A 23,133-nucleotide genomic window follows, 5' to 3' on the forward strand; every position below is an offset into this window, starting at 1 on the left:
AATAAAATTTGATTTGATTTGATTTGATTTGACATGTCAGTACTGACACACAACCAGTAGGTCACATGTCAGTACAGACACACAACCAGTAGGTCACATGGGGGAGAGGGGTTGTGCCGTGAGGTGTTGCTTTGTTTTGTTTTTTAAACCTGAGTTGCTGTTCTCTTGCGCTATAAGGAAGGGAGTTCCATCCAATCACGGCTCTATATAGTACTGTGCGTTTAATTTGCTCTGGATTTGGGGACTGTGAAAAGACCCCTGGTGGCATGTCTGGTGGGGTAAGTGTGTGTATGTTGACTATGCAAACAATGAGGAATTAAAACAAGAAATGCAGTCAACCTTTCCTCAACTCTTAACCAAGAGAGGCTGGCTTGCGTAGTATTGATATTACCCCTCTGATTACAGTGAAGAGGGAAATGTGCCGCTCTGTTCCAGGCCAGCTGCAGCTTAACTAGGTCTTTCTTAGCAGGACTTGACCATATGACTGGATCCAGATAAGATAAAACTAGAGTCTCCAGGACTTGCTTTGTGGAGTGTGATGTCAAAAAAAAGCAGAGCATCTCTTTATTACGGCCAGACCTCTCCCCATCTTTACAACCATTGAATTAATATGTTTTGATCATGACAGTTTGCAAGCTAAGGTAACGAGAAGTCATTTAGTCTCCTCAACTTGCTCAACAGCCACACCATTCATTACTGAATAAACATGCTGAAAGTCTGTTGTTAATTTGTTGACAGAGAAATCGTATTGTATTTGGTCTAACATAATTTCTTCATACAGTTTGCTAACACCTGGCAGCAAACTGATTGGTCGGCTGTTAAAACCAGTAAAGGCCACTTTACCATTCTTGGGTAGCAGAATGACTTTGGCTTCCCTCCAGGCCTGTGGACAAAGACTTCCCTCTAGGCTCAGATTAAAAATATGACAGATAGGAGTGACTAGAGTCAGCTACCATCCTCAGTAGCTTTCCATCTAAGTTGTCAATGCCAGGTGGTTTGTAATTATTGATTGATAATCATTTTATCACCTTTCCCACACCAAGTTTACAAAATTCAAACAAGCTTTTCTTCCATTATGTTTGTTTATTCATTAATACAATGGCTCATTATTCATTGTTGGCTTTCTTGCCTAAGGTAATCATTTAAATAAATGCCAACAAAATTGTGTTGAATAAACCTTCCGATTTGATGAGGTTGAGTTGAATTCGTCTTTCTGCCCATTATAAAAATAAAGTTAACTCATAGTTTCTTCTTTTTGAGTTTAGTCACAATTTCTCAATTTGCAGTAAGTCAGCGAGTCAGATTTATTAGCCACTCACCCCCCCCATCTCTTTCTTCAATTCCTCAATCCATGGCGCCTTAAGTTCTAACAGTCAGTTTAAGGTGATGACTAATATTTCATTAATCCACTGTTTATGCATATAAGATTGCATCCATTGTTATATGTCTGGCCAGACCAACATTGTAGATGAGGCAAAATGTGTCAAGTAGTTATGTTTCTGAATAACGCCGTCGCTTACCTAGCACAGGTTAGTGACAAGCAATGGTAACAGGAAGTCAAACACACAAAAGGGACAGGTAAAAAAGAACATGAGCTCTGAAAAGTTAGAGAACTTCAGCAGTTGAACTAACCAGAAAAGGTAAATATATATATTTTTTTACACAGTTGTGAACCACATTCCCTTTTACTCAAGACCCACAGTCTGTTCCCAAACAGCAAGCACATGGTAGGCAGAAGAGAACCTAGTTGAAGGACGAGGTATATTGAAAGTCAAATTGTTTATTGAACAAATCATGCAAGAGTAGCAGGAACACCAGGCCAAATCAGAAGTCAATTTTAGTCGTATGGTTATAAAAACAATTCATAACATTGTAGTGTTCACCCCTGTAAACAATTTGCATGACGATGCGCAAGTGAAGGAGATCCTCATTTCAAACAAGCGCATTAGTTGGCATATTTCCCCACCTCAGTTACCTTTTCTTCAAAAGGAGGCAAAGTAACAGGGGAAAGACGATTAAGGAGTTGGGCAAACCAAATTATGATCTCCCTATCTAGCTTGAGGGGTCGGGCCGTCTGTTCAAGGCTTGTCGCTTCTGCTGAGGCGCGGGGGCCGGTGGCTTCTGCTGAGGCGCGGGGGCCGGTGGCTTCTGCTGAGGCGCGGGGGCCTGTCGCTTCTGCTGAGGCGCGGGGGCCTGTCGCTTCTGCTGAGGCGCGGGGGCCTGTCGCTTCTGCTGAGGCGCGGGGGCCTGTTGCTTCTGCCGAGGCATATCGACCCAACGTCACATTTGCCGATCTTCTGCAGGGGCCAGCGGCCGCTTCTGCAGAGGTATGGTTGGCAGTTGCTTTAGCTGTGGCATTTGGACCCTGCGTCACACTTGCCAGGGTATTGTGGCCAGTAGCTTTAGCATTTGGAACAGACACCACACTCGCTTGAGCATGGGCTCCAGTGGAGGCAGGATGCCCATAAGTATTAACTAGTGAACAAAGAGAAAGAAAAAAAACAGTTGTAAAAATCAGCCTTAAGCTATTGGAACTAGACGGATTTGAACAGAAGTAGTGTAAACCAACACACCTTGAAGGGTAAAACACGTTATCCCACCAATTAGCAGGCAACAAATCCAAGAAACACTACAAAACATTCAGACAGTTAAACATCAATAACCAGTGAACACCTTTAGACAAGGTAAACCAACCAGATGAATACATTGAAAAACTAACCTCAAAGAGAGTCCAAAAGTCACAGACATTTTAGTGATCAAAACCACAACAGAATTCAGAAATACAGCTGTTTTGGTTGCACCTCATAAAGTGATCCCATGATCCTTCTAACCTGGCTGGCTAATCTGTCAGTCAATGAACTTCATTTCCATTGGTTCCATTTCCCAATTGCAATTAGGTGCTCCGGATTTCATTCAGCTGGTGTGAACTAGTGTGCTGGAGGAGAGAGTTTGCACATCATGGACCAATCCAACGGTTTTAAAGAGTGAACTCTACCCACCCATTCCAGATTGAGCCAATCGTTTTTCAACAGGAGTCATCGGTTGACGTATGGTGAACAACAGAGATGAATGTTCGACAAAAGAAAAACACCAAATTCAGCAACGTTTTACAGAATAACAGACAATTGATGAATGCATATTCATGTTCATGCATCTGTAGCTGCCAAATTCTGATATTTTTCCCACTAATTGGTCTTTCCACAAATCAGATCATCTATTTTGCCCATAACGTGGGGCAAAGGATCAGAAGTGGGCTGCCTGTGTAAACACAGCCTGTGTGGCTGGGACCAAACAGACTATGATGGAGTTTATCGCTGCTTCCAAACAGACTTCGGCCACTTTCCAAAGCTTAGACGTTGCTGAAGTCTGCCAGATCTTACATCACCTTGATAGGTATTTTAAGTATCAACTAACCACATCATATGTCAGTGGCTGACACAGTTGATGGCGTGGTACGCAACCGTTGGTTGTTGCGTCGCCTCACATTAGCTGTAGAAAGTGGCCTATGGCTGTGTTACACAGGCAGCTCAATTCTGATCTTTAGTATTTGCCTTTTGTCCAATCACATCAGATGTTTTCACGCCAGATCTTTTCACATCAGATCTTTTTCAGAGCTGAATGGTCAAAAGATGAATCAGTGAAAATAATATCAGAATTGGGATGCCTTCGTAAATGCAGCCTTTGAGGGAGTTTTATTAACCTGAGCCACGTTACACCGGTTGGTGAACGGGCAAAAGCAGTGAGGGAGGAGCGCCCTTCTCAAATCGTACAGTCAGTGGTGTAATGGAGGCTTTACGCAGGTGTACCACTTTGTTTTCAATGGACATTTCATATATAATCCCCACTGATGTGTATCAAAGAAGGAAAGTGGAGGTTAACACTGTATCAATTCATAAGATGGAAAGAATGATGGAACGAATCAGAATGTTCACCTTTTAAATGTTGAAAAACTATTATTTCTTCATATTTTAAGTGCATGAATGTGCACATGGTGGTAGGCCTATTCAGAATGGTCCAAAATGCCACACCAGAGGAGGCTGGTGGGAGGAGCTAGAGGAGGACAGGTTGATTGTAATGGCTGGAATGGAATCCATGGAACGGAGTCAAACACATCAAACATATGGAAACTCTGTTCCATCAACTCCATTCAAGGCCATGAAAATAAGCCCATCCTCCTGTAGCTCCTCTGCTGCACCTCACATTTGAACAGTTTTATGGACAGATATTTGGACAGAGATGGTAATATCCATTATAGATCAGACACACCGGTAGGATTGTCTAATGTTTGCCTGCCAATTAGTATTTAGCACCTCCAAACAATGTCAATCTCAGTCAATCTCTCAAAAACATTCAATCTCTTGATTTCCAACCCTCAGAAAACAGATCTTCTAAAGGTGGGGGAGTGGCCATCTTTTCCAAGGATCACCTTCAGTACTCAGTTGTCTCCACCAAATCTGTCCCCAAACAATTTGATTTGCCCAACAGTGTCGGCTGTCAATCTATTTATTAATGTTCACACAGAAAAGATTGTGAAGACGTCAACCATTCATTAAAATGTTCCAATCCAGAAGGTAGCGTTTGTTGGCATTGAATGTCCATGTATGTTGCTTTGTGATCTAGGCAATGTTAGCTAGCCTTTGCTGGTGTTGTAGAAAGCCCTTGTTGATACTAGTCAGATGGCCACAGCTAGATAACTAGCTAGCAAGATGACAAAGAAACAATTTAATCCACTCTCTATAATGGCATACAGCCCAAACAGACATTTTTTTAGCTACCTGGCTAAAGTTAGCTAATTGCTTACCATGATTCGCTAGCTAGCTAGCTGTTGTGCTAGTATCATGCACTCACCACACCATTAGTTTCATATGAAATGTGTGTGACTGCCTTGCTCAGCAAGCAAACGTTAGCTTTCTAGATAGCTAACTAATAAACTAGTGTATATTATCAAACCTAACATAAAATCCTTCTTCAAACACAAAACTCTTAGCTAGACGTAAAATATATTAAGACTTGATATAGAAAAAAAGTTGTATATCGCAGAGTTATTGTTCAAGGTGGAACATTTCTGATGAAAAGCTATTTTTCATTTTTCTATTCGCTGCCCCATGTGGAGGTTCGTGCACTCTGATTGGCTCAAAGTCAAGTTGTCAGCCAAAGTCAGGTTAATTGGTTCTAGCAAGATAAGGAACGGCCTCCTGCCGTGATAAGTACCAAGCCGCACTCTGTCGGCAGTCAGACAATGAATGCTAGACATGGAAGGAACGTTGATTTGAACAACAAAAGAGCACATATGAGTTTAAAAAATATTTCCCTCAACATTTCTATGGTAGTATTTTGGCTTGTCTACTTTGAAGCAAGGGAAGACATGCCTCATAATATGAAGAAAAATAGTTGAGGTTTCAAACAATTAAGGAACAGGAAAAATATAGAGAATATAATGATAGACCTAACTGTCTTCTGGTAGATGGAAAAGCTTTCCCAAAAACCTTCTCTATTAAATGTTAACCAGCTAAAAAGTAGCCTATCAGATTGACCTGTCAGAATGTGGCAGAAGACTACTTGCATCAATCCAGTGGCCCTTTGTTTAGCCACACTCATGTGTGCTACAGAAACACTGCTAACCCAACAACAGTACTAGGTGCCTGTACTACAGAAACACTGCTAACCCAACAACAGTACTAGGTGCCTGTACTACAGAAACAATGCTAACCCAACAACAGTACTAGGTGCCTGTACTACAGAAACACTGCTAACCCAACAACAGTACTAGGTGCCTGTACTACAGAAACACTGCTAACCCAACAACAGTACTAGGTGCCTGTACTACAGAAATACTGCTAACCCAACAACATTGCTCGGTGCCTGCTCACTTGAATTAAAGGGTAATTACACTCAAATCAAATTTTCTCACATATTTGTTTTTTTAAATGTGCACATTGTGGTAGTTGTCTTCAAAGTTGTTTCCGCGGGTCTCAAAATGAACATGACAAGACCTGAATTAAATGTAAAAGCCAATGAAAATCAGAGCTTGTGGTACGCTCAGTGCATCAATGATATCTCACAGAGATACGCTTGTTTTTGTGAGAATTCTTTAAAAAAGAACAGTAATTTCGCATTAATATGAACAGCATATATTAAAATATTTACGTGTCGTTAAATAGTTAACTATCTTACCCCTATACTGTTTTATGTCCTCTGAATTCTAGAAGAAAGATGACCAGTTCAACGGTGAGCCTGTCAGGTAGTCTTCATTCTGACACGGCATCCAGTTTAGCTGACACGATGACATAGGCAAGAGTTTCAGTAGTAGAGGTAATATTTCATTGTGGATATAAACATAGATGTAATACAAAAAAAGAGCCCTACTAACTTCTAATAGACCCTCCCCCATCCCCCAAATCCCTTCCTAACCCAGTCCAACTTCAATGACCCTACACCTCAATATTTCCCTATCTTCAACATACTTACAACAATATAACACATGCTCCACAATTTCAAAGACCCTACACTCCAGACACAAATCATTCACATGCTGCCAACCAGATGGAATGGCTTCCTAATCTGTCACTTTGAATCTTGGCCCAGCGACCTTTCTTTTGGAGTTTATATAAATGCCGGCCCTTGTGCTCAGAGTCCCATCTCTTCTGCCACTCATCTATCAAAATGGCTCTGATCTTACATTTAGCCTCACCTCTACCCAGTGGAACATTAACATCAGTTGTATGTCGTTTCAGAACTCTTTTGGCCTACAATTTCAATCCCTTCCACACCTGTATGTGCTGGGACCCAGCAGAATCTCACTACACCCATTCTCTCAATTCTCCACAATATTATGAATACCTCCAATAGTAGTTCACTCCTATTACATTTACCAGATGATAAACTATTCAATACAGACAGAGAATCTGAGCATACTATAATTCTAACAGGTTGCACGTCCTCCACCAACTGGAGGGCAACTATTATCGGCAACAGTTAAAATGAGTATACTGACAGTTCATCTGTTAGTATTCTACATATCTGCACATCAAATTCAGAAACGTAAACACCTGCTCCTGTGCGACCAATATCTGGGTACTTGGAGCAATCTGTTAAAAGCTGTATAAAAGCATAAAAAAAGTATACCAATTTAATTGTCAACCAGTTTCACTGACTTCTGACCAATATTTCCTTTTCTCTCCCAAGGTTAGAGCAACCACAGGATCTGGGAGAAACCATGGACGAACATCCCCTATTACCAAAGAAGGGCCAACCTCCAACTCCCTCAAACAACTCATCAGCAAGTTTCCCAACTGTCCAACCAAAAGCACTACCTTGACTACTAGTATATACCCAACATTCATCTAGAACCGTAGCATTGGGATGCTCAACCTTTATGGAACAAAAGGAACATTTAATGTGTAACTGGGAGTCTCGTGAGTGTAAACATCCGAAGATCATCAAAGGTAAGCAAATCCTTTTATTGTTTTTCTGACTTGCGTGACCAATCTACTTGGCTGCTAGCTGTTTGTAATGTTTTGTCTGTTGAGAGAGATGTCCTAACATAAACGCTTGGTATGCTTTCGCCGAAAAGCGAAAGCTTTTTAGATTTTTAGATTTTGAAATCTAAAACACCAGGTGGATTACCAACAAGCTAAGCTGTGTTTTGCTATATTGCACTTGTGATTTCATGAAAATTTAAAACTTTTAGTAATTTAATTTGAATTTGGCGCTCTGCAATTCAGCGGATGTTGACGAAAATTATCCCGCTAATGGGATGGGTGCATCAAGAAGTTAACCTCTTGAATCTAGGGGGCACTATTTTCATTTTTGGAAAAATAACATCCCCAAAGTTAACGGCTATTTTGTCAGGACAAGATGCTAGAATATGCATATAATTGACAGCTTAGGATAGAAAACACTCTAAAGTTTCCAAAACTGTAAAAATATTGTCTGTGAGTATAACAGAACTGATATTGCAGGCGAAAGCCTGAGAAAAATCAAATTAGGAAGGTAGTCTTATTTAGAAAGCTCTGCGTCCCTATTGAGCAGTGGATGAGATATCAACCAGATTCCTTTTTCTATTGATTCCCCAATGTGTCTAGTGTCACAATACATATTTTTAGGCTTTTATTTTGAAAAATGAGCCTGAACGTCAACATTGCGTCAGTGGTCAGCTAAAGTCTCTCAGAGTGTTTTGTACATAAAGGACAAATGCGGCCATTGTTTCTCTCTATCCTACTAAGAAGCCACCAGTCCCGATTGATATATTATCGAATAGATATTTGAAAAACACCTTGAGGATTGATTATAAACAACGTTGCCATTCTGACGATATTATGCAGCTAATTTGGAATATTTTTCGGCGTTGTAGTGACCGCAATTTCTGGTCGATTTCTCAGCCAAACGTGAAGAACAAACGGAGCTATTTCGCCTACAAAAATAATATTTTTGGAAAAAAGGAACATTTGCTATCTAACTGGGAGTCTCGAAAGTGAAAATATCCGAAGCTCATCAAAGGTAAACTATTTAATTTGATTGCTTTTCTGATTTCCGTGACCAGGTTGCCTGCTGCTAGCTAGGCATAATGCTATGCTAGGCTATCTATAAACTTACACAAATGCTTGTCTTGCTTTAGCTGTAAAGCATATTTTCAAAATCTGAGATGACATGGTGATTAACAAAAGGCTAAGCTGTTTTTCAATATATTTCACTTGTGATTTCATGAATAGGAATATTTTAGAGTAATATTTATGTCCGTTGCGTTATGCTAATTCGTGTCAGTTGATGATTACGCTGAAGTTCCTGCTTGGCCTTATTCAGAAACACAAACAACTTGACACATTTAGCCTGTTTTACAATGTTGGTATGGCCAGACACATGAACATGGATACAATCGTCTATGCATTCATCACGTTCAGTTGTAACCAGTACTCAACTTGGAGTCGTTCAGATATTCCTTATGTCATCTCTCAATGTGGTCTTCTCCACAATCAATTCTTCCTGACTTGCAGAAGCCCCTGGCAGTAACTTTGATTTAAAAGGTGCACTTTATTAAGCTCTCACGTTGTACTAATTTGTCTAGATACGTTGTGAACATGAACTTTAACTAATTTAATCTGGAGCCATTGGTAAATATGTTCTTAATCCTAAAAGCCTGCCTGGTGACTCACTTCTGCTTTTTTTTGGTATCAAGGCGTGAAATCATTTCCAAAAACCCTTAGCATTGTAGGAATTTTTCAAGGAACTAGTTACTGAGTTCATGGAATGAACGATCAGTGGTGAGCAGAAAGTGGATCCATAGTAAAAGGTTTGATTAAAATATAATGTTCTCTTCTGCCTACCATGTGCTTGCTGTTTGGGAACAGACTGTGGGCCTGGAGTAAAAGGGAATGTGGTTTACAACACTTGTATAAACAGATGTGTTTCTGGTAGTTCAAATTCTAAAGTCCTCTAACTTGTCAGAGCTCCCTCATATGTTCATACTTTACCTGTCCCTTAGTGTAGGCTGTTTGATTTACAGTAATCTGCCTTTTACCACCAATGCCTAAAGAATGTGAATGCAGTTTAACTCATCGTCCCATTACCTGTCACTAACCTGTCCCAGGGACGCTGAAGTTTCTCCTTGGCCTTATTCAGAAACATTAAAACAACTTGACACATTCTGCCTGTTCTACAATGTTGGTCTGGCCAGGCACATGGATGCAATCGTATATGCTTTCAGCTGTGAAAAGTACTCCACTTGGAGTCGTTCAGACATTCCTTATGTCAACTCTCAATGTGGTCTTCTGCACAATCCATTTCTACACTACCATAATGAGGTTGCACTTGCAGAAGCCCCTGGCAGGAACTTCAATAGATTTTAAAAGGTGCACTTAAGCTCTCACTTTGTACAAAATTATCTAGAGATGTAAATATGAATTGGTTCTTAAGCCTGGCTGGTGACTGACAACTTTTGCTTTTTTGGTATCAAGGTGTCCAACAATTTCAAGAAACACTTAGCGTTCTGACATTTTAGGACTGTCAAGCAACTTAGCTCAGGGGGAAAAAACATCCTCTCACTGTCAGCTGTGTAATTTTCAGCAAACTTGATGTTCAAAAATGTGTATGAACATACAGTGCCTTGCGAAAGTATTCGGCCCCCTTGAACTTTGCGACCTTTTGCCACATTTCAGGCTTCAAACATAAAGATTTAAACCTTATTTTTTTGTGAAGAATCAACAACAAGTGGGACACAATCATGAAGTGGAACGACATTGATTGGATATTTCAAACTGAACAAGTTCCACAAACATGTGACTAACAAATGGAATAATGTGTCCCGGAACAAAGGGGGGGGTCAAAAGTAACAGTATCTGTTGTGGACACCAGATGTATTAAGAACTGCAGTGCATCTCATGGACTGCACCAGATTTGCCAGTTCTTGCTGTGAGATATTACCCCACTCGTCCACCAAGGCACCTGCAAGTTCCCGGACATTTCTGGAGGGAATGGCCATCACCCTCCGATCCAACAGGTCCTAGATGTGCTCAATGGGATTGAGTTCCGAGCTCTTTGCTGGCAATGGCAGAACACTGGACATTCCTGTCTTGCAGGAAATCACGCACAGAAAGAACAGTATGGCTGGTGGCATTGTCATGCTGGAGGGTCATGTCAGGTCGAGTCTGCAGGAAGGGTACCACATGAGGGAGGAGGATGTCTTCCCTGTAACGCACAGCATTGAGATTGCATGCATGACAACAAGCTCCGTCCGATGATGATATGACACACCGCCCCAAACCATGACGGACCCTCTACCTCCAAATCGATCCCGCTCCAGAGTACAGGCCTCGGTGTAACGCTCAAACGCGAATCCGACCATCACCCCCGGTGAGACAAAACCGTGACTCGTCAGTGAAGAGCACTTTTTGCCAGTCTTGTCTAGACCAGCGACGGTGGGTTTGTGCCCATAGGCGACGTTGTTGCCTGTGATGTCTGGTGAGGACCTGCCTTACAACAGGCCTACAATCCCTCAGTCCAGCCTCTCTCAGCCCATTGCAGACAGTCTGAGCACTGATGGAGGGATTGTGCGTTCCTGGTGCAACTCGGGCAGTTGTTGCCTTCCTGTACCTGTCCTGCAGGTGTGATGTTCGCATGTACCGATCCTGTGCAGGTGTTGCCACTCCGAGGACGATCAGCCGTCCGTCTTGTCTCAATGTAGCGCTGTCATAGGCGTCTCACAGTACGGACATTGCAATTTATTGCCCTGGCCACATCAGCAGTCCCCTTGCCTCCTTGCAGCATACCTAAGGCACGTTCACGCAGATGAGCAGGGACCCTGGGCATCTTTATTTTGGTGTTTTTTCAGAGTCAGTAGAAAGGCCTCTTTTGTGTCCTAAGTTTTCATAACTTTTACCTTAATTGATTACCGTCTGTAAGCTCTTAGTGTCTTAACGACCGTTCGACAGGTGCACGTTCATTAAATGTTTATGGTTCATTGAACAAGCATGGGAAACAATGTTTAAGCCCTTTACAATGAAGAACTGCTCCGCCCATACCGTAAGGCTCTCCAGAGGGTAGTGAGGACTGCACAACGCATCACCGGGGTAAACTACCTGCCCTCCAAGACACCTACACCACCCGATGTCACAAGAAGGCTAAAAAGATCATCAAGGACAACAACCACCCGAGCCACTGCCTGTTCACCCCGCTATAAACCAGAAGGCGAGGTCAGTACAGGTGCATCAAAGCGGGGACCGAGAGACTGAAAAACAGCTTCTATCTCAAGGCCATCAGACTGTTAAACAGCCATCACTAACATTGAGTGGCTGCTGCCAACATACTGATTCAAATCTTTAGCCACTTTAGTAATGGAAAAATGTATGTAATAAATGTATCACTAGCTACTTTAAACAATGCCACATTATATAATGTTTACATACCCTACATTACTCATCTCATATGTATATACTGTACTCTATACCATCTACTGCATCTTGCCTATGCCGTTCGGCAATCTCTCATTCATATATTTTTATTTACATATTCATTACTGATTCATTCCTTTACACTTGTGTGTATAAGGTAGTTGTTGTGAAATTTTTAGGTTAGATTAGTTGTTAGATATTACTGCATGGTCGGAACTAGAAGAACAATCATTTCGCTACACTCGCATTAACATCTGCTAACCATGTGTATGTGAACAATTCAAATTTTTTATTTGATTTGGGCACAGCCGTTGGTGGGCCTGGCACACTTGAGAGCCAGGCCCTGCCAATCAGAATGAGTTTTCCCCACAAAAGGGCTTTATTACAGACAGAAATACCCCTTAGTGTCATCAGCTGTCCGGATGGCTGGTCCCAGACGATCCCACAGGTAAAGAAGCCTGTTGTGGATGTCATTGGTTGGCGTGGTTACACGTGGTCTGTGGTTGGGAGCCCGGTTGGACGTGTTGCCAAGTTGGAGGCGGCTTATCGTAAAAAAACTGAACATTAAATCCTCTGGCAACAGATCTTTTATTTCAGCTCATGAAACATGAGATCAACTCTTTACAAGTTGTGTTTATTTTTGTTCACTACAGTTTACTCATGTTTCCCTATGAAAGTGTAGAAGTAGTACCTCAACCTGTCCAGTAAATGGCAAGGTGGCAAGGCCTGTTCAAAGCACTCAAACTGGATTCTGTGACATGTGGATCAGATTAATGTCATCAGATTATTTTCAGAACAAAATGTTTATAAACTCAGATCGATCTGATCATGGGTAAATGATCACAGAATCCAAATCATTCAGACCCCCCCCTCTCCCCCCAAACCAAAAAAAAAGTTTCAAAGCAGCGCCAGAGGACATCTCCCTCTGTGACAAATTTAGTGCTTTAATCAAAGATTTTACTAGAGTCCACACTTGCAGCTTTAGATTTAATTCCTCCATGAACAAATTGTCAGAAACAAAAGTCCCGTTTTCAGGAACCTGTCATTCAAAGATAAATTGTAAAAATCCAAATAACTTCACAGATCTTCATTGTATGGGCTTTAACATTGTTTCCCATTTCATGAACATGCACCTGTCGAACAATCGTTAAGACACTAACAGCTTACAGAACGCTAAGTGTTTCTTGAAATTGTTGGACACCTTGATACCAAAAAAAGCAAGTCACCAGCCAGGCTTAAGAACCAATTCATATTTTTGTCTCTAGATAATTTTGTACAAAGTGAGAGCTTAAGTGCACCTTTCAAAATGTATTGAAGTTCCTTCAACATGCAACTGTCGAACGATCGTTAAGACACTAACAGCTTACAGACGGTAAGCAATTAAGGTCACAGTTATGAAAACTTAAAACACAAAAGAGGCCTTTCTACTGACTCTGAAAAAACACCAAAAGAGAGATGCCCAGGGTCCCTGCTCATCTGCGTGAACGTGCCTTAGGTATGCTGCAAGGAGGCATGAGGACTGCTGATGTGGTCAGTGCAATAAATTGCAATGTCCGTACTGTGAGACGCCTATGACAGCGCTACTTTGAGACAAGACGGACAGCTGATCAGGAACTCCAGGAACGCACAATCCCTCCATCAGTGCTCAGACTGTCCGCAATAGGCTGAGAGAGAATGGACTGAGGGCTTGTAGGCCTGTTGTAAGGCAGGTCCTCACCAGACATCACCAGACATCACAGGCAACAACGTCGCCTATGGGCACAAACCCACAGTCGCTGGTCTAGACAGGACTGGCAAAAAGTGTTCTACATTGACGAGGTACGGTTTTGTCTCACCGGGGGTGATGGTCGGATTCACGTTTGAGCGTTACACCGAGGCCTGAACTCTGGAGCGGGATCGATTTGGAGGTGGATGGTCCGTCATGGTCTGGGGCGGTGTGTCACAGCATCATCGGACGGACCTTGTTGTCTTGCAGGCAATCTCAAAGCTGTGCGTTACAGGGAAGACATCCTCCTCCCTCATGTGGTTCCCTTCCTGCAGACATCCTGACATGACCCTCCAGCATGACAATGCCACCAGCCATACAGCTCGTTCTGTGCGTGATTTCCTGCAAGACAGGAATGTCCAGTGTTCTGCCATTGCCAGCAAAGAGCTTGGAACTCAATCCCATTGAGCACGTCTAGGACCTGTTGGATCGGAGGGTGAGGGCCATTCCCCCCAGAAATGTCTGGAAACTTGCAGGTGCCTTGGTGGACGAGTGGGGCAATATCTCACAGCAAGAACTGGCAAATCTGGTGCAGTCCATGAGATGCACTGCAGTTCTTAATACATCTGGTGTCCACAACAGATACTGTTACTTTTGACCCCCCCTTTGTTCCAGAACACATTCCATTTGTTAGTCACATGTTTGTAGAACTTGTTCAGTTTGTTGTTGAATCTTTTATATTCATACACATTTTTGTACATCAAGTTTGCCGCAAATTACACAGCTGACAGTGAGACAATGTTTTTTTTCCCCTGAGTTTAGTTGCTTGACAGTCCTAAAATGTCAGAATGCTAAGTGTTTCTTGAAATTGTTGGACACCTTGATACCAAAAAAAAGAAAGTCACCAGCCAGGCTTAAGAACCAATTCATATTTATGTCTCTAGATAATTTTGTACAAAGTGAGAGCTTAAGTGCATCTTTTAAAATCTATTGAAGTTCATACCAGGGGCTTCTGCAAGTGCAACCTCATTGTGGTCAGGTAGAATTGGATTGTGCAGAAGACCACATTGAGAGTTGACATAAGGAATGTCTGAACGACTCCAAGTGGAGTACTTTTCACAACTGAAAGCAATGAACGCATATATGATTGCAGCCATGTGTCTGGCCAGACCAACATTGGAGAACAGGCAGAATGTATCAAGTTGTTTTAATGTTTCTGAATAAGGCCAAGGAGAAACTTCAGCGTCCCTGGGACAGGTTAGTGACAGGCAATGGGACGATGAGTTTAACCGCATTCACATTCTGTAGGCATTGGTGGTAAAAGGCAGATTACTGTAAAGCAAACAGCCTACACTAAGGGACAGGTAAAGTAAGAACATATGAGGGATCTCTGACAAGTTAGAGAACTTTAGAATTTGAACTACCAGAAACAAATCTGTTTATACAAGTGTTGTGAACCACATTCCCTTTTACTCCAGGCCCACAGTCTGTTCCCAAACAGCAAGCACATGGTAGGCAGAAGAGAACATTATATTTTAAGGACAAGGTTTTTTGAAAGTCAAATGGTTTATTGAGCAAATCATGCAAGAGTAGCAGGAACACCAGGCTAAATCAAAAGCATAACCGTAGAACCTAAAAGTGTGTCAGGAATATCACTACATCAGAAGTCAATTTAGTCGCATGGTTATAAAAACAATTCATAACATTGTATCGTCCAAACCTGTAAACAATTTGCATGACGATCTACAAGTGAAGGAGATCCTCATTTCAAACAAGCACATTAGTTGGCACATTTCTTCACCTCAGTTACCTTAACCCTTTTCTTCAAGAGGCACAGTAACAGGGATAAGACGATTAAGGAGTTGGCCAAACCAAATAATGATCTCCCTAGTTGAGTGGTCAGGCCGTCTGTTCAAGGCTTGTCGCTTCTGCTGAGGCGCCGGGGCCTGACGCTTCTGCTGAGGCGCCGGGGCCTGACGCTTCTGCTGAGGCGCCGGGGCCTGACGCTTCTGCTGAGGCGCCGGGGCCTGACGCTTCTGCTGAGGCGCCGGGGCCTGAAGCTTCTGCTGAGGCGCCGGGGCCGGACGCTTCTGCTGAGGCGCCGGGGCCTGAAGCTTCTGCTGAGGCGCCGGACGCTTCTGCTGAGGCGCCGGACGCTTCTGCTGAGGCGCCGGGGCCTGAAGCTTCTGCTGAGGAGCCGGGGCCTGAAGCTTCTGCTGAGGAGCCGGGGCCTGAAGCTTCTGCTGAGGAGCCGGGGCCTGAAGCTTCTGCTGAGGAGCCGGGGCCTGAAGCTTCTGCTGAGGAGCCGGGGCCTGAAGCTTCTGCTGAGGCGCCGGGGCCTGAAGCTTCTGCTGAGGCGCCGGGGCCTGAAGCTTCTGCTGAGGCGCCGGGGCCTGAAGCTTCTGCTGAGGCGCCGGGGCCTGAAGCTTCTGCTGAGGCGCCGGGGCCTGAAGCTTCTGCTGAGGCGCCGGGGCCTGACGCTTCTGCTGAGGCGCCGGGGCCTGACGCTTCTTCTGACGTGACATTTTGGCCAGTAGCTTCCGTTGACGTGGCATTGTGGCCAGTAACGTCCGCTGAAGTGGCATTGTGGCCAGTAGCTTTAGCATTTGGACCAGACAGCACACTTGCTTGGGCATAGGTTCCAGTTGGTTCAGGTCCAGTGTAGGCAGGATGCCCATGAGCGTTACCTAGGAAACAAAGACAACATTGTGGTAAAATGCCAGCCTTAATTTGGATCGGAACTAGTCCTGTGATTTGACCTTAGTGAAAAGCAAAACGCACCTTTAAGTGTAAAACAACTTATCCCTCCAATTAGCAGGCAACAAATCCAAGAAACACTACAAAACAGTCAGACAGTTAAACATATATAACCAGTGAAGACTTTAAGACAAGGTAAAGAAACAGATGACCGCATCGAAAAACTAACCTCAAAGAGAGTCCAAAAGCCATATTAGTGATCAAAACCACAACAGTATTCAAGAACTAATTCTCGACAGCCTGCCAGAATATCCCTGTTGCTGTGTCAAACAGCTGTTTTGGTTGCACCTCATAAAGGAATCCCAGACCCTTCTCACCTGGCTGGCTAATTATGTACAGCTGTCAGCCAATGACCTTCATTTCCATTGGTTCAATTTCCCAAATGCGATTAGGTGCAGTCATCCGTTGACGTATGGTGAACAACAGAGAGAGAATTGGACGACAAAAGAAAGACCAAATTCAGTTCAGCAATTTACAAAAAAACAGACAATTGATGAACGCATATTCAATTTCATACATGTTCATGCGTCTGTAGCTGCCAAATTCTGATCTTTTTCCCACTAATTGGTATTTTCACCAATCAGGTCAGCCGTTTTGCCAGCAACGCGGGGCAAAGGGTCAGAATTGGGCTGCCTGTGTAAACAAACAGACTATGAGGTAGTTTGTGATTGAGTCCAAACAGACTTCAGCCCTTTCCAAAGCTTAGACGTTGCTGAAGTCTGCCAGATCTTACAGCGCCTTGATAGGTATTTTAAGTATCAACTAACCACATCATATGTCAGTGGATGACACAGTTGATGATGTGGCACGCAACCATTGGTTGTTGCGTCGCCTCACTTTAGCTGTAGAAACTGACCTATTGCTGTGTTACACAGGGAGCCCAATTCTAATCATTTTTCCAAGTATTAGTGTTTTGAGCAATCATATCAGATCTTTTCACATCAGATCTTTTTCAGAGCTGATTGGTCAAAAGACTAATTAGTGAAAAAAAATATCAGAATTTGGATGCCTTTGTAATGCAGCCTATGAGGGAGTTCTACTAACCTGAACTGCAGTGCACCGGTCTACAGAAGGTGATGTGAAAAGGCAAAAGCAGTGAGGGAGGAGCGCCCTTCTCAAATCGTACAGTTAGTGGTGTAATGGAGGATATACGCAGGTGTACCACTTTGTTTTCAATGGACATTTTGTGTACTCAATTCTTAATCCCCACTGATGTGTATCAAAGTAGTATAGTGGAGGTATACGCTGTATCAATTCATAAGGCTGATGGAACAGATCAGAATGTTAGAATCCAAATGTTGAAAAACTATTATTTCTTCACATTTTAAGTGCATGAATGTGCACACGGTGGTAGACCTATTCAGAATGTTCCAAAATGCCACACCAGAGGATGCTGGTGGGAGGAGCTAGAGGAGGACAGGCTGATTGTAATGGCTGGAATGGAATCCATGGAACGGAGTCAAACACATCAAACATATTGGAAACTCTGTTCCATCAATTCCATTCAAGGCCATGAAAATAAGCCCATCCTCCTGTAGCTCCTCTGCTGCACCTCACATTTGAGCAGTGTTATGTACAGATATTTGGACAGATATGGTAATATCCATTATAGCTCAGACACACCGGTAGGATTGTCTAATGTTTGCCTGCCAATTAGTATTTAGCACCTCCGAACAGTGTCAATCTCAGTCAATCTCTCAAAAACAGTCAATCTCTTGATTTCCAACCCTCAGAAAACAGATCTTCTAAAGGTGGGGGAGTGGCCATCTTTTCCAAGGATCACCTTCAGTGCTCAGTTGTCTCCACCACATCTGTCCCCAAACAATTTGATTTGCTTGTTTTAAGCATGAAACTTTCAAATATCTCTTTGTTGACTTTTGCTTGGTGCTATCGTCCTCCATCAACACGGGCCAGTAATCTACCTGCCCTAAACTCTCTCATGGCCCCTTACACTAAGTCGGAATTTGTCCTGCTAGGTGACCTAAACTGGGACATGCTTAAACCACCTGACCAAGTCCTAAATCAATGGGACTCACTACATCTTTCTCAGATTATCAGCAATACCACAAGGTATGACTCCAAACACCCAGAAAAGGCTACTCTCCTTGATGTCACCCTCACAAATAATCCTGATAGGTATCAGTCTGGTGTTTTCTGTAATGACCTTAGTGATCACCGTTTTCGTAATGGCTGCTCTGTGAAACGACCTGTCCAGATTTGTCATAGACGCTTGCTAAAAAACTTTAATGAGCAAGCCTTCCTTCATGAACTGGCCTCTGTAAAATGGTATAGAATCACCCTGTTGAAGACGCTTTTTTGATATTTTCAGTGTTATTGTTAACATAACAAGTGCCGTCAGATCAGTAGGCTAGTTTTTGTTTTTTGTTTTTAATTAAACCTTTATTTAACCAGGTAGGCTAGTTGAGAACAAGATCTCATTTAAAACTGCGACCTGGCCAAGATAAAGCAAAGCAGTTCGACACATACAACACAGAGTTACACATGGAATAAACAAACATACAGAATAATACAGTAGAAAAAAATAAATATATATATACAGTGTGTGCAAATGAGGTAAGATAAGGGAGGTAAGGCAATAAAATAGGCCATAGTGGCGAGGTAATTACGATATAGCAATTAAACACTGGAGTGATAGAGGTGCAGAAGATGAATGTGCAAGTAGAAATACTTGTGTGCAAAGGAGCAAAATAAATAAATGAATACAGTATGGGGATGAGGTAGATGGATGGGTTATTTACAGATGGGCTATGTACAGGTGCAATGATCTGTGAGCTGCTCTGACAGCTGGTGCTTGAAGTTAGTGAGGGAGATTTGAGTCTCCAGCTTCAGTGATTTTTGCAGTTCGTTCCAGCCATTGGCAGCAGAGAACTGGAATGAAAGGCGGCCAAAGGAGGAATTGGCTTTGGGGGTTACCAGTGAAATATACCTGCTGGAGCGCGTGCTGCGATAGTGACCAGTGAACTGAGATAAGGCGGGGCTTTACCTAGCAATGACTTGATGACCTGGAGCCAGTGGGTTTGGCAATGAGTATGAAGCGAGGGCCATCCAACGAGAGAGTACAGTTCGCAGTGGTGCGAAGTATATGGGGCTTTGTTGACAAAACGGATGGCACTGTGATAGACCGCATCCAATTTGTTGAGTTTGAGAGGCTATTTTGTAAATGATATCGCCGAAGTCAACGATTGATGGATAGTCAGTTTTACAAGGGCATGTTTGGCAACATGAGTGAGGGATGCTTTGTTGCAAAATAGGAAGCCCATTCTAGATTTAATTGGAGAAGCTTGCTACCATGGGAACATACAAATGGACTGTGCTATGATTTGCAGTCACTCCCCTCTCTCTATGTCCTTGTCCTCTCTCTGCTTTTACAGTGCCTTGCGAACGTATTCGGCCCCCTTGAACTTTGCGACCTTTTGCCACATTTCAGGCTTCAAACATAAAGATATAAAACTGTATATTTTTGTGAAGAATCAACAACAAGTGGGACACAATCATGAAGTGGAACGACATTTATTGGATATTTCAAACTTTTTTAACAAATCAAAAACTTAAAAATTGGGCGTGCAAAATATTCAGCCCCCTTAAGTTAATACTTTGTAGCGCCACCTTTTGCTGCGATTACAGCTGTAAGTCGCTTGGGGTATGTCTCTATCAGTTTTGCACATGGAGAGAGTGACATTTTTCACAAAACAGCTCGAGCTCAGTGAGGTTGGATGGAGAGCATTTGTGAACAGCAGTTTTCAGTTCTTTCCACAGATTCTCGATTGGATTCAGGTCTGGACTTTGACTTGGCCATTCTAACACCTGGATATGTTTATTTTTGAACCATTCCATTGTAGATTTTGCTTTATGTTTTGGATCATTGTCTTGTTGGAAGACAAATCTCCGTCCCAGTCTTAGGTCTTTTGCAGACTCCATCAGGTTTTCTTCCAGAATGGTCCTGTATTTGGCTCCATCCATCTTCCCATCAATTTTAACCATCTTCCCTGTCCCTGCTGAAGAAAAGCAGGCCCAAACCATGATGCTGCCACCATCATGTTTGACAGTGGGGATGGTGTGTTCAGCTGTGTTGCTTTTACGCCAAACATAACGTTTTGCATTGTTGCCAAAAAGTTCAATTTTGGTTTCATCTGACCAGAGCACCTGACCAGATACTCCTTCCATTTCAATATTATCGCTTGCACAGTGCTCCTTGGGATGTTTAAAGCTTGGGAAATCTTTTTGTATCCAAATCCGGCTTTAAACTTCTTCACAACAGTATCTCGGACCTGCCTGGTGTGTTCCTTGTTCTTCATGATGCTCTCTGCGCTTTTAACGGACCTCTGAGACCATCACAGTGCAGGTGCATTTATACGGAGACTTGATTACACACAGGTAGATTGTATTTATCATTAGTCATTTAGGTCAACATTGGATCATTCAGAGATCCTCACTGAACTTCTGGAGAGAGTTTGCTGCACTGAAAGTAAAGGGGCTGAATAATTTTGCACGCCCAATTTGTCAGTTTTTGATTTGTTAAAAAAGTTTGAAATATCCAATAAATGTCGTTCCACTTCATGATTGTGTCCCACTTGTTGATTCTTCACAAAAAAAAAAACAGTTTTATATCTTTGTTTGAAGCCTGAAATGTGGCAAAAGGTCGCAAAGTTCAAGGGGGTCGAATACTTTCACAAGGCACTGTATATTGATTCTGTACTGTTGAGGAAAGAGCTTGCAAGGAAGCATTTCACACCCAGTGTCCTGTGGAGGTCAGACCTGGGTAGAAAAGTGTTTTGTAGTTTATTTCAGCTTTTCAAATGCTTAAGGTAGTTGAATATATATTTTAGGATCCCCATTAGTGACAGCTAGTCTTACTGGGGTCTGACAAAAAAAAAAACTTGGCAATTTTCATATGTTAATGGGTTAAGTGTATTTGTGCATCTGTTACACAGACACAACCAGTAGGTCACATGGGAGACGCGTTGAGCCGTTTTGTTTTTTTAAACCCGGTTTGCTGTTCTCTTACACAATATGGAAGGGAGATCCAGCCAATCATGGCTCTAGAACACTGCGTTTAATTTGGAGACTGAAAAGACCCCTGGTGGCATGTCTGGTGGGGTAAGTGTTTGTATGTTGACCATGCAAACAATGAGGAATTAAAACAAGAAATGCAGTCAACCTTTTCCTCAACTACCAGAAACAAAGGTAAACAAATCTGTTTCCACAAGTGGTGTGATCCACAATCCCTTTTTCTCCAGACCCAGTCTGTCCCTAATCAGCAAACACATGGTAGGCAGAAGAGAAACCCACATTTAAAAGACACAGCATTTTGGAAGTCAAATGGTTTATTGAACAAATCAGTCAAGAGTAGCAGGAACACCAGGACAAATCAAAATCATAACCGTACAACCTAAGTGTCAGCAATAGTGGCCAAATCAGATTTAAAATTTAGTCGTATGGTTTTGAAAACAATTCATACCATTGTAGTGTTCACCCCTGTAAACAATTTGCATAACGATGCGCAATTGAAGGAGATCCTCATTTCAAACAAGCGCATTAGTTTGGACAATTTCTCACCTCAGTTACCTTTGCCCTTTTCTTCAAATGGAGGCACAGTAACAGGGGAAAGACGATTAAGGAGTTGGGCAAACCAAATTATGATCTCCCTATCTAGCTTGTTGAGGGGTCGGGCCGTCTGTTCAAGGCCGCCTGCCGCTCCTGCAGAGGCGCGGGGACCGGCGGACGCTTCTGCAGAGGTATGGTTGGCAGTTGCTTCAGCTGAGGCGCGGGCTGCTTCTGCAGAGGTATGGTTGGCAGTTGCTTCAGCTGAGGCGCGGGGGCCAGCCGCTTCTGCAGAGACATGGTTGGCAGTTGCTTCAGCTGAGGCGTGGGCCGCTTCTGCAGAGGTATGGTTGGCAGTTGCTTCAGCTGAGGTGCGGGGGCCAGCCGCTTCTGCAGAGACATGGTTGGCAGTTGCTTCAGCTGAGGCACGGGGGCCAGCCGCTTCTGCAGAGGTATTGTTGGCAGTTGCTTCAGCTGAGGCGCGGGCTTCTTCTGCAGAGGTATGGTTGACAGTTGCTTCAGCTGAGGCACGGGGGCCAGCCGCTTCTGCAGGGGTATGGTTGGCAGTTGCTTCAGCTGAGGCGCGGGGGCCAGCCGCTTCTGCAGAGACATGGTTGGCAGTTGCTTCAGCTGAGGCGCAGGCTGCTTCTGCAGAGTTATGGTTGGCAGTTGCTTCAGCTGAGGCACGGTGGCCAGCTGCTTCTGCAGAGACATGGTTGGCAGTTGCTTCAGCATTTGGACCCTGCGTCACACTTGCCAGGGTATTGTAGCCAGTAGCTTTAGCATTTGGACCAGACGCCACACTTGCTTTGGATCCAGTTGGTTCAGGTCCAGTGCAGGAAGGATGCCCATAAGCATCACCTAGGAAACAAAGAAAACATTGTGGTAAAATGCCAGCCTTAAGCCATTGGAACTAGACTGTGATTTGAATTAGTTTGAACCAAAACGCACCTTGAAGGGTAAAACACGTTATCCCTCCAATTAGCAGGCAACAAATCCAAGAAACACTACAAAACAGACAGTTAAACATCAATAACCAGTGAACACTAAGACATGGTAAACCAATCAGATGAATACATTGAAAAACTAACCTCAAAAAGAGTCCAAAAGTCACAGCCATTTTAGTGATCAAAACCACAACCGTATTCAGAACTAATGCTAGACAGACACCCTGCCAGAATATCCCTGTTGCAATGTCTAACAGCTGTTTTGGTTGCACCTCAT

General features: G+C 43.1%; 2 protein-coding genes across 8 annotated transcripts in view; both read right to left on the reverse strand.

Moving 5' to 3' along the window:
* Positions 1–1,760: 1,760 nt before the first annotated feature.
* On the reverse strand, positions 1,761–23,132 carry LOC110522605 (skin secretory protein xP2-like). Of its 5 annotated transcripts, none has more exons than XM_036976274.1 (4): positions 23,001–23,132; positions 16,372–16,427; positions 15,463–16,277; positions 1,761–2,033 (listed from the first exon to the last, which is right to left on the reverse strand). In XM_036976274.1, the coding sequence occupies exons 3-4, from the start codon at positions 16,266–16,268 to the stop codon at positions 1,946–1,948; spliced, it is 894 nt and encodes a 297-aa protein (XP_036832169.1). In that variant the 5' UTR covers positions 16,269–16,277; positions 16,372–16,427; positions 23,001–23,132; the 3' UTR covers positions 1,761–1,945. The 5 variants fall into 5 exon arrangements, with proteins under 5 accessions (XP_036832169.1, XP_036832170.1, XP_036832168.1 ...); XM_036976275.1 differs by lacking the exon at positions 23,001–23,132 and adding an exon at positions 16,665–17,027; XM_036976273.1 differs by lacking the exon at positions 23,001–23,132 and adding an exon at positions 16,517–16,658.
* The window catches only part of LOC110522598 (polysialoglycoprotein-like), a 42,755-nt gene continuing 41,296 nt past the window's right edge, over positions 21,675–23,133 (reverse strand). For 2 of the 3 annotated variants that reach the window (XM_036976301.1, XM_036976300.1), the window contains exon 4: positions 21,675–22,621. In XM_036976301.1, the coding sequence (XP_036832196.1) occupies positions 22,018–22,621 (604 nt within the window). In that variant the 3' untranslated portion in view covers positions 21,675–22,017. Of the gene's footprint in view, positions 22,771–22,860; positions 22,917–23,133 lie in introns of all 3 variants that reach the window. The other variant, XM_036976302.1, reaches the window with a different exon arrangement.

This window comes from Oncorhynchus mykiss, chromosome 4 (genome assembly GCF_013265735.2).
Source record: "Oncorhynchus mykiss isolate Arlee chromosome 4, USDA_OmykA_1.1, whole genome shotgun sequence".
Taxonomy (NCBI): Eukaryota; Metazoa; Chordata; class Actinopteri; order Salmoniformes; family Salmonidae; genus Oncorhynchus; species Oncorhynchus mykiss.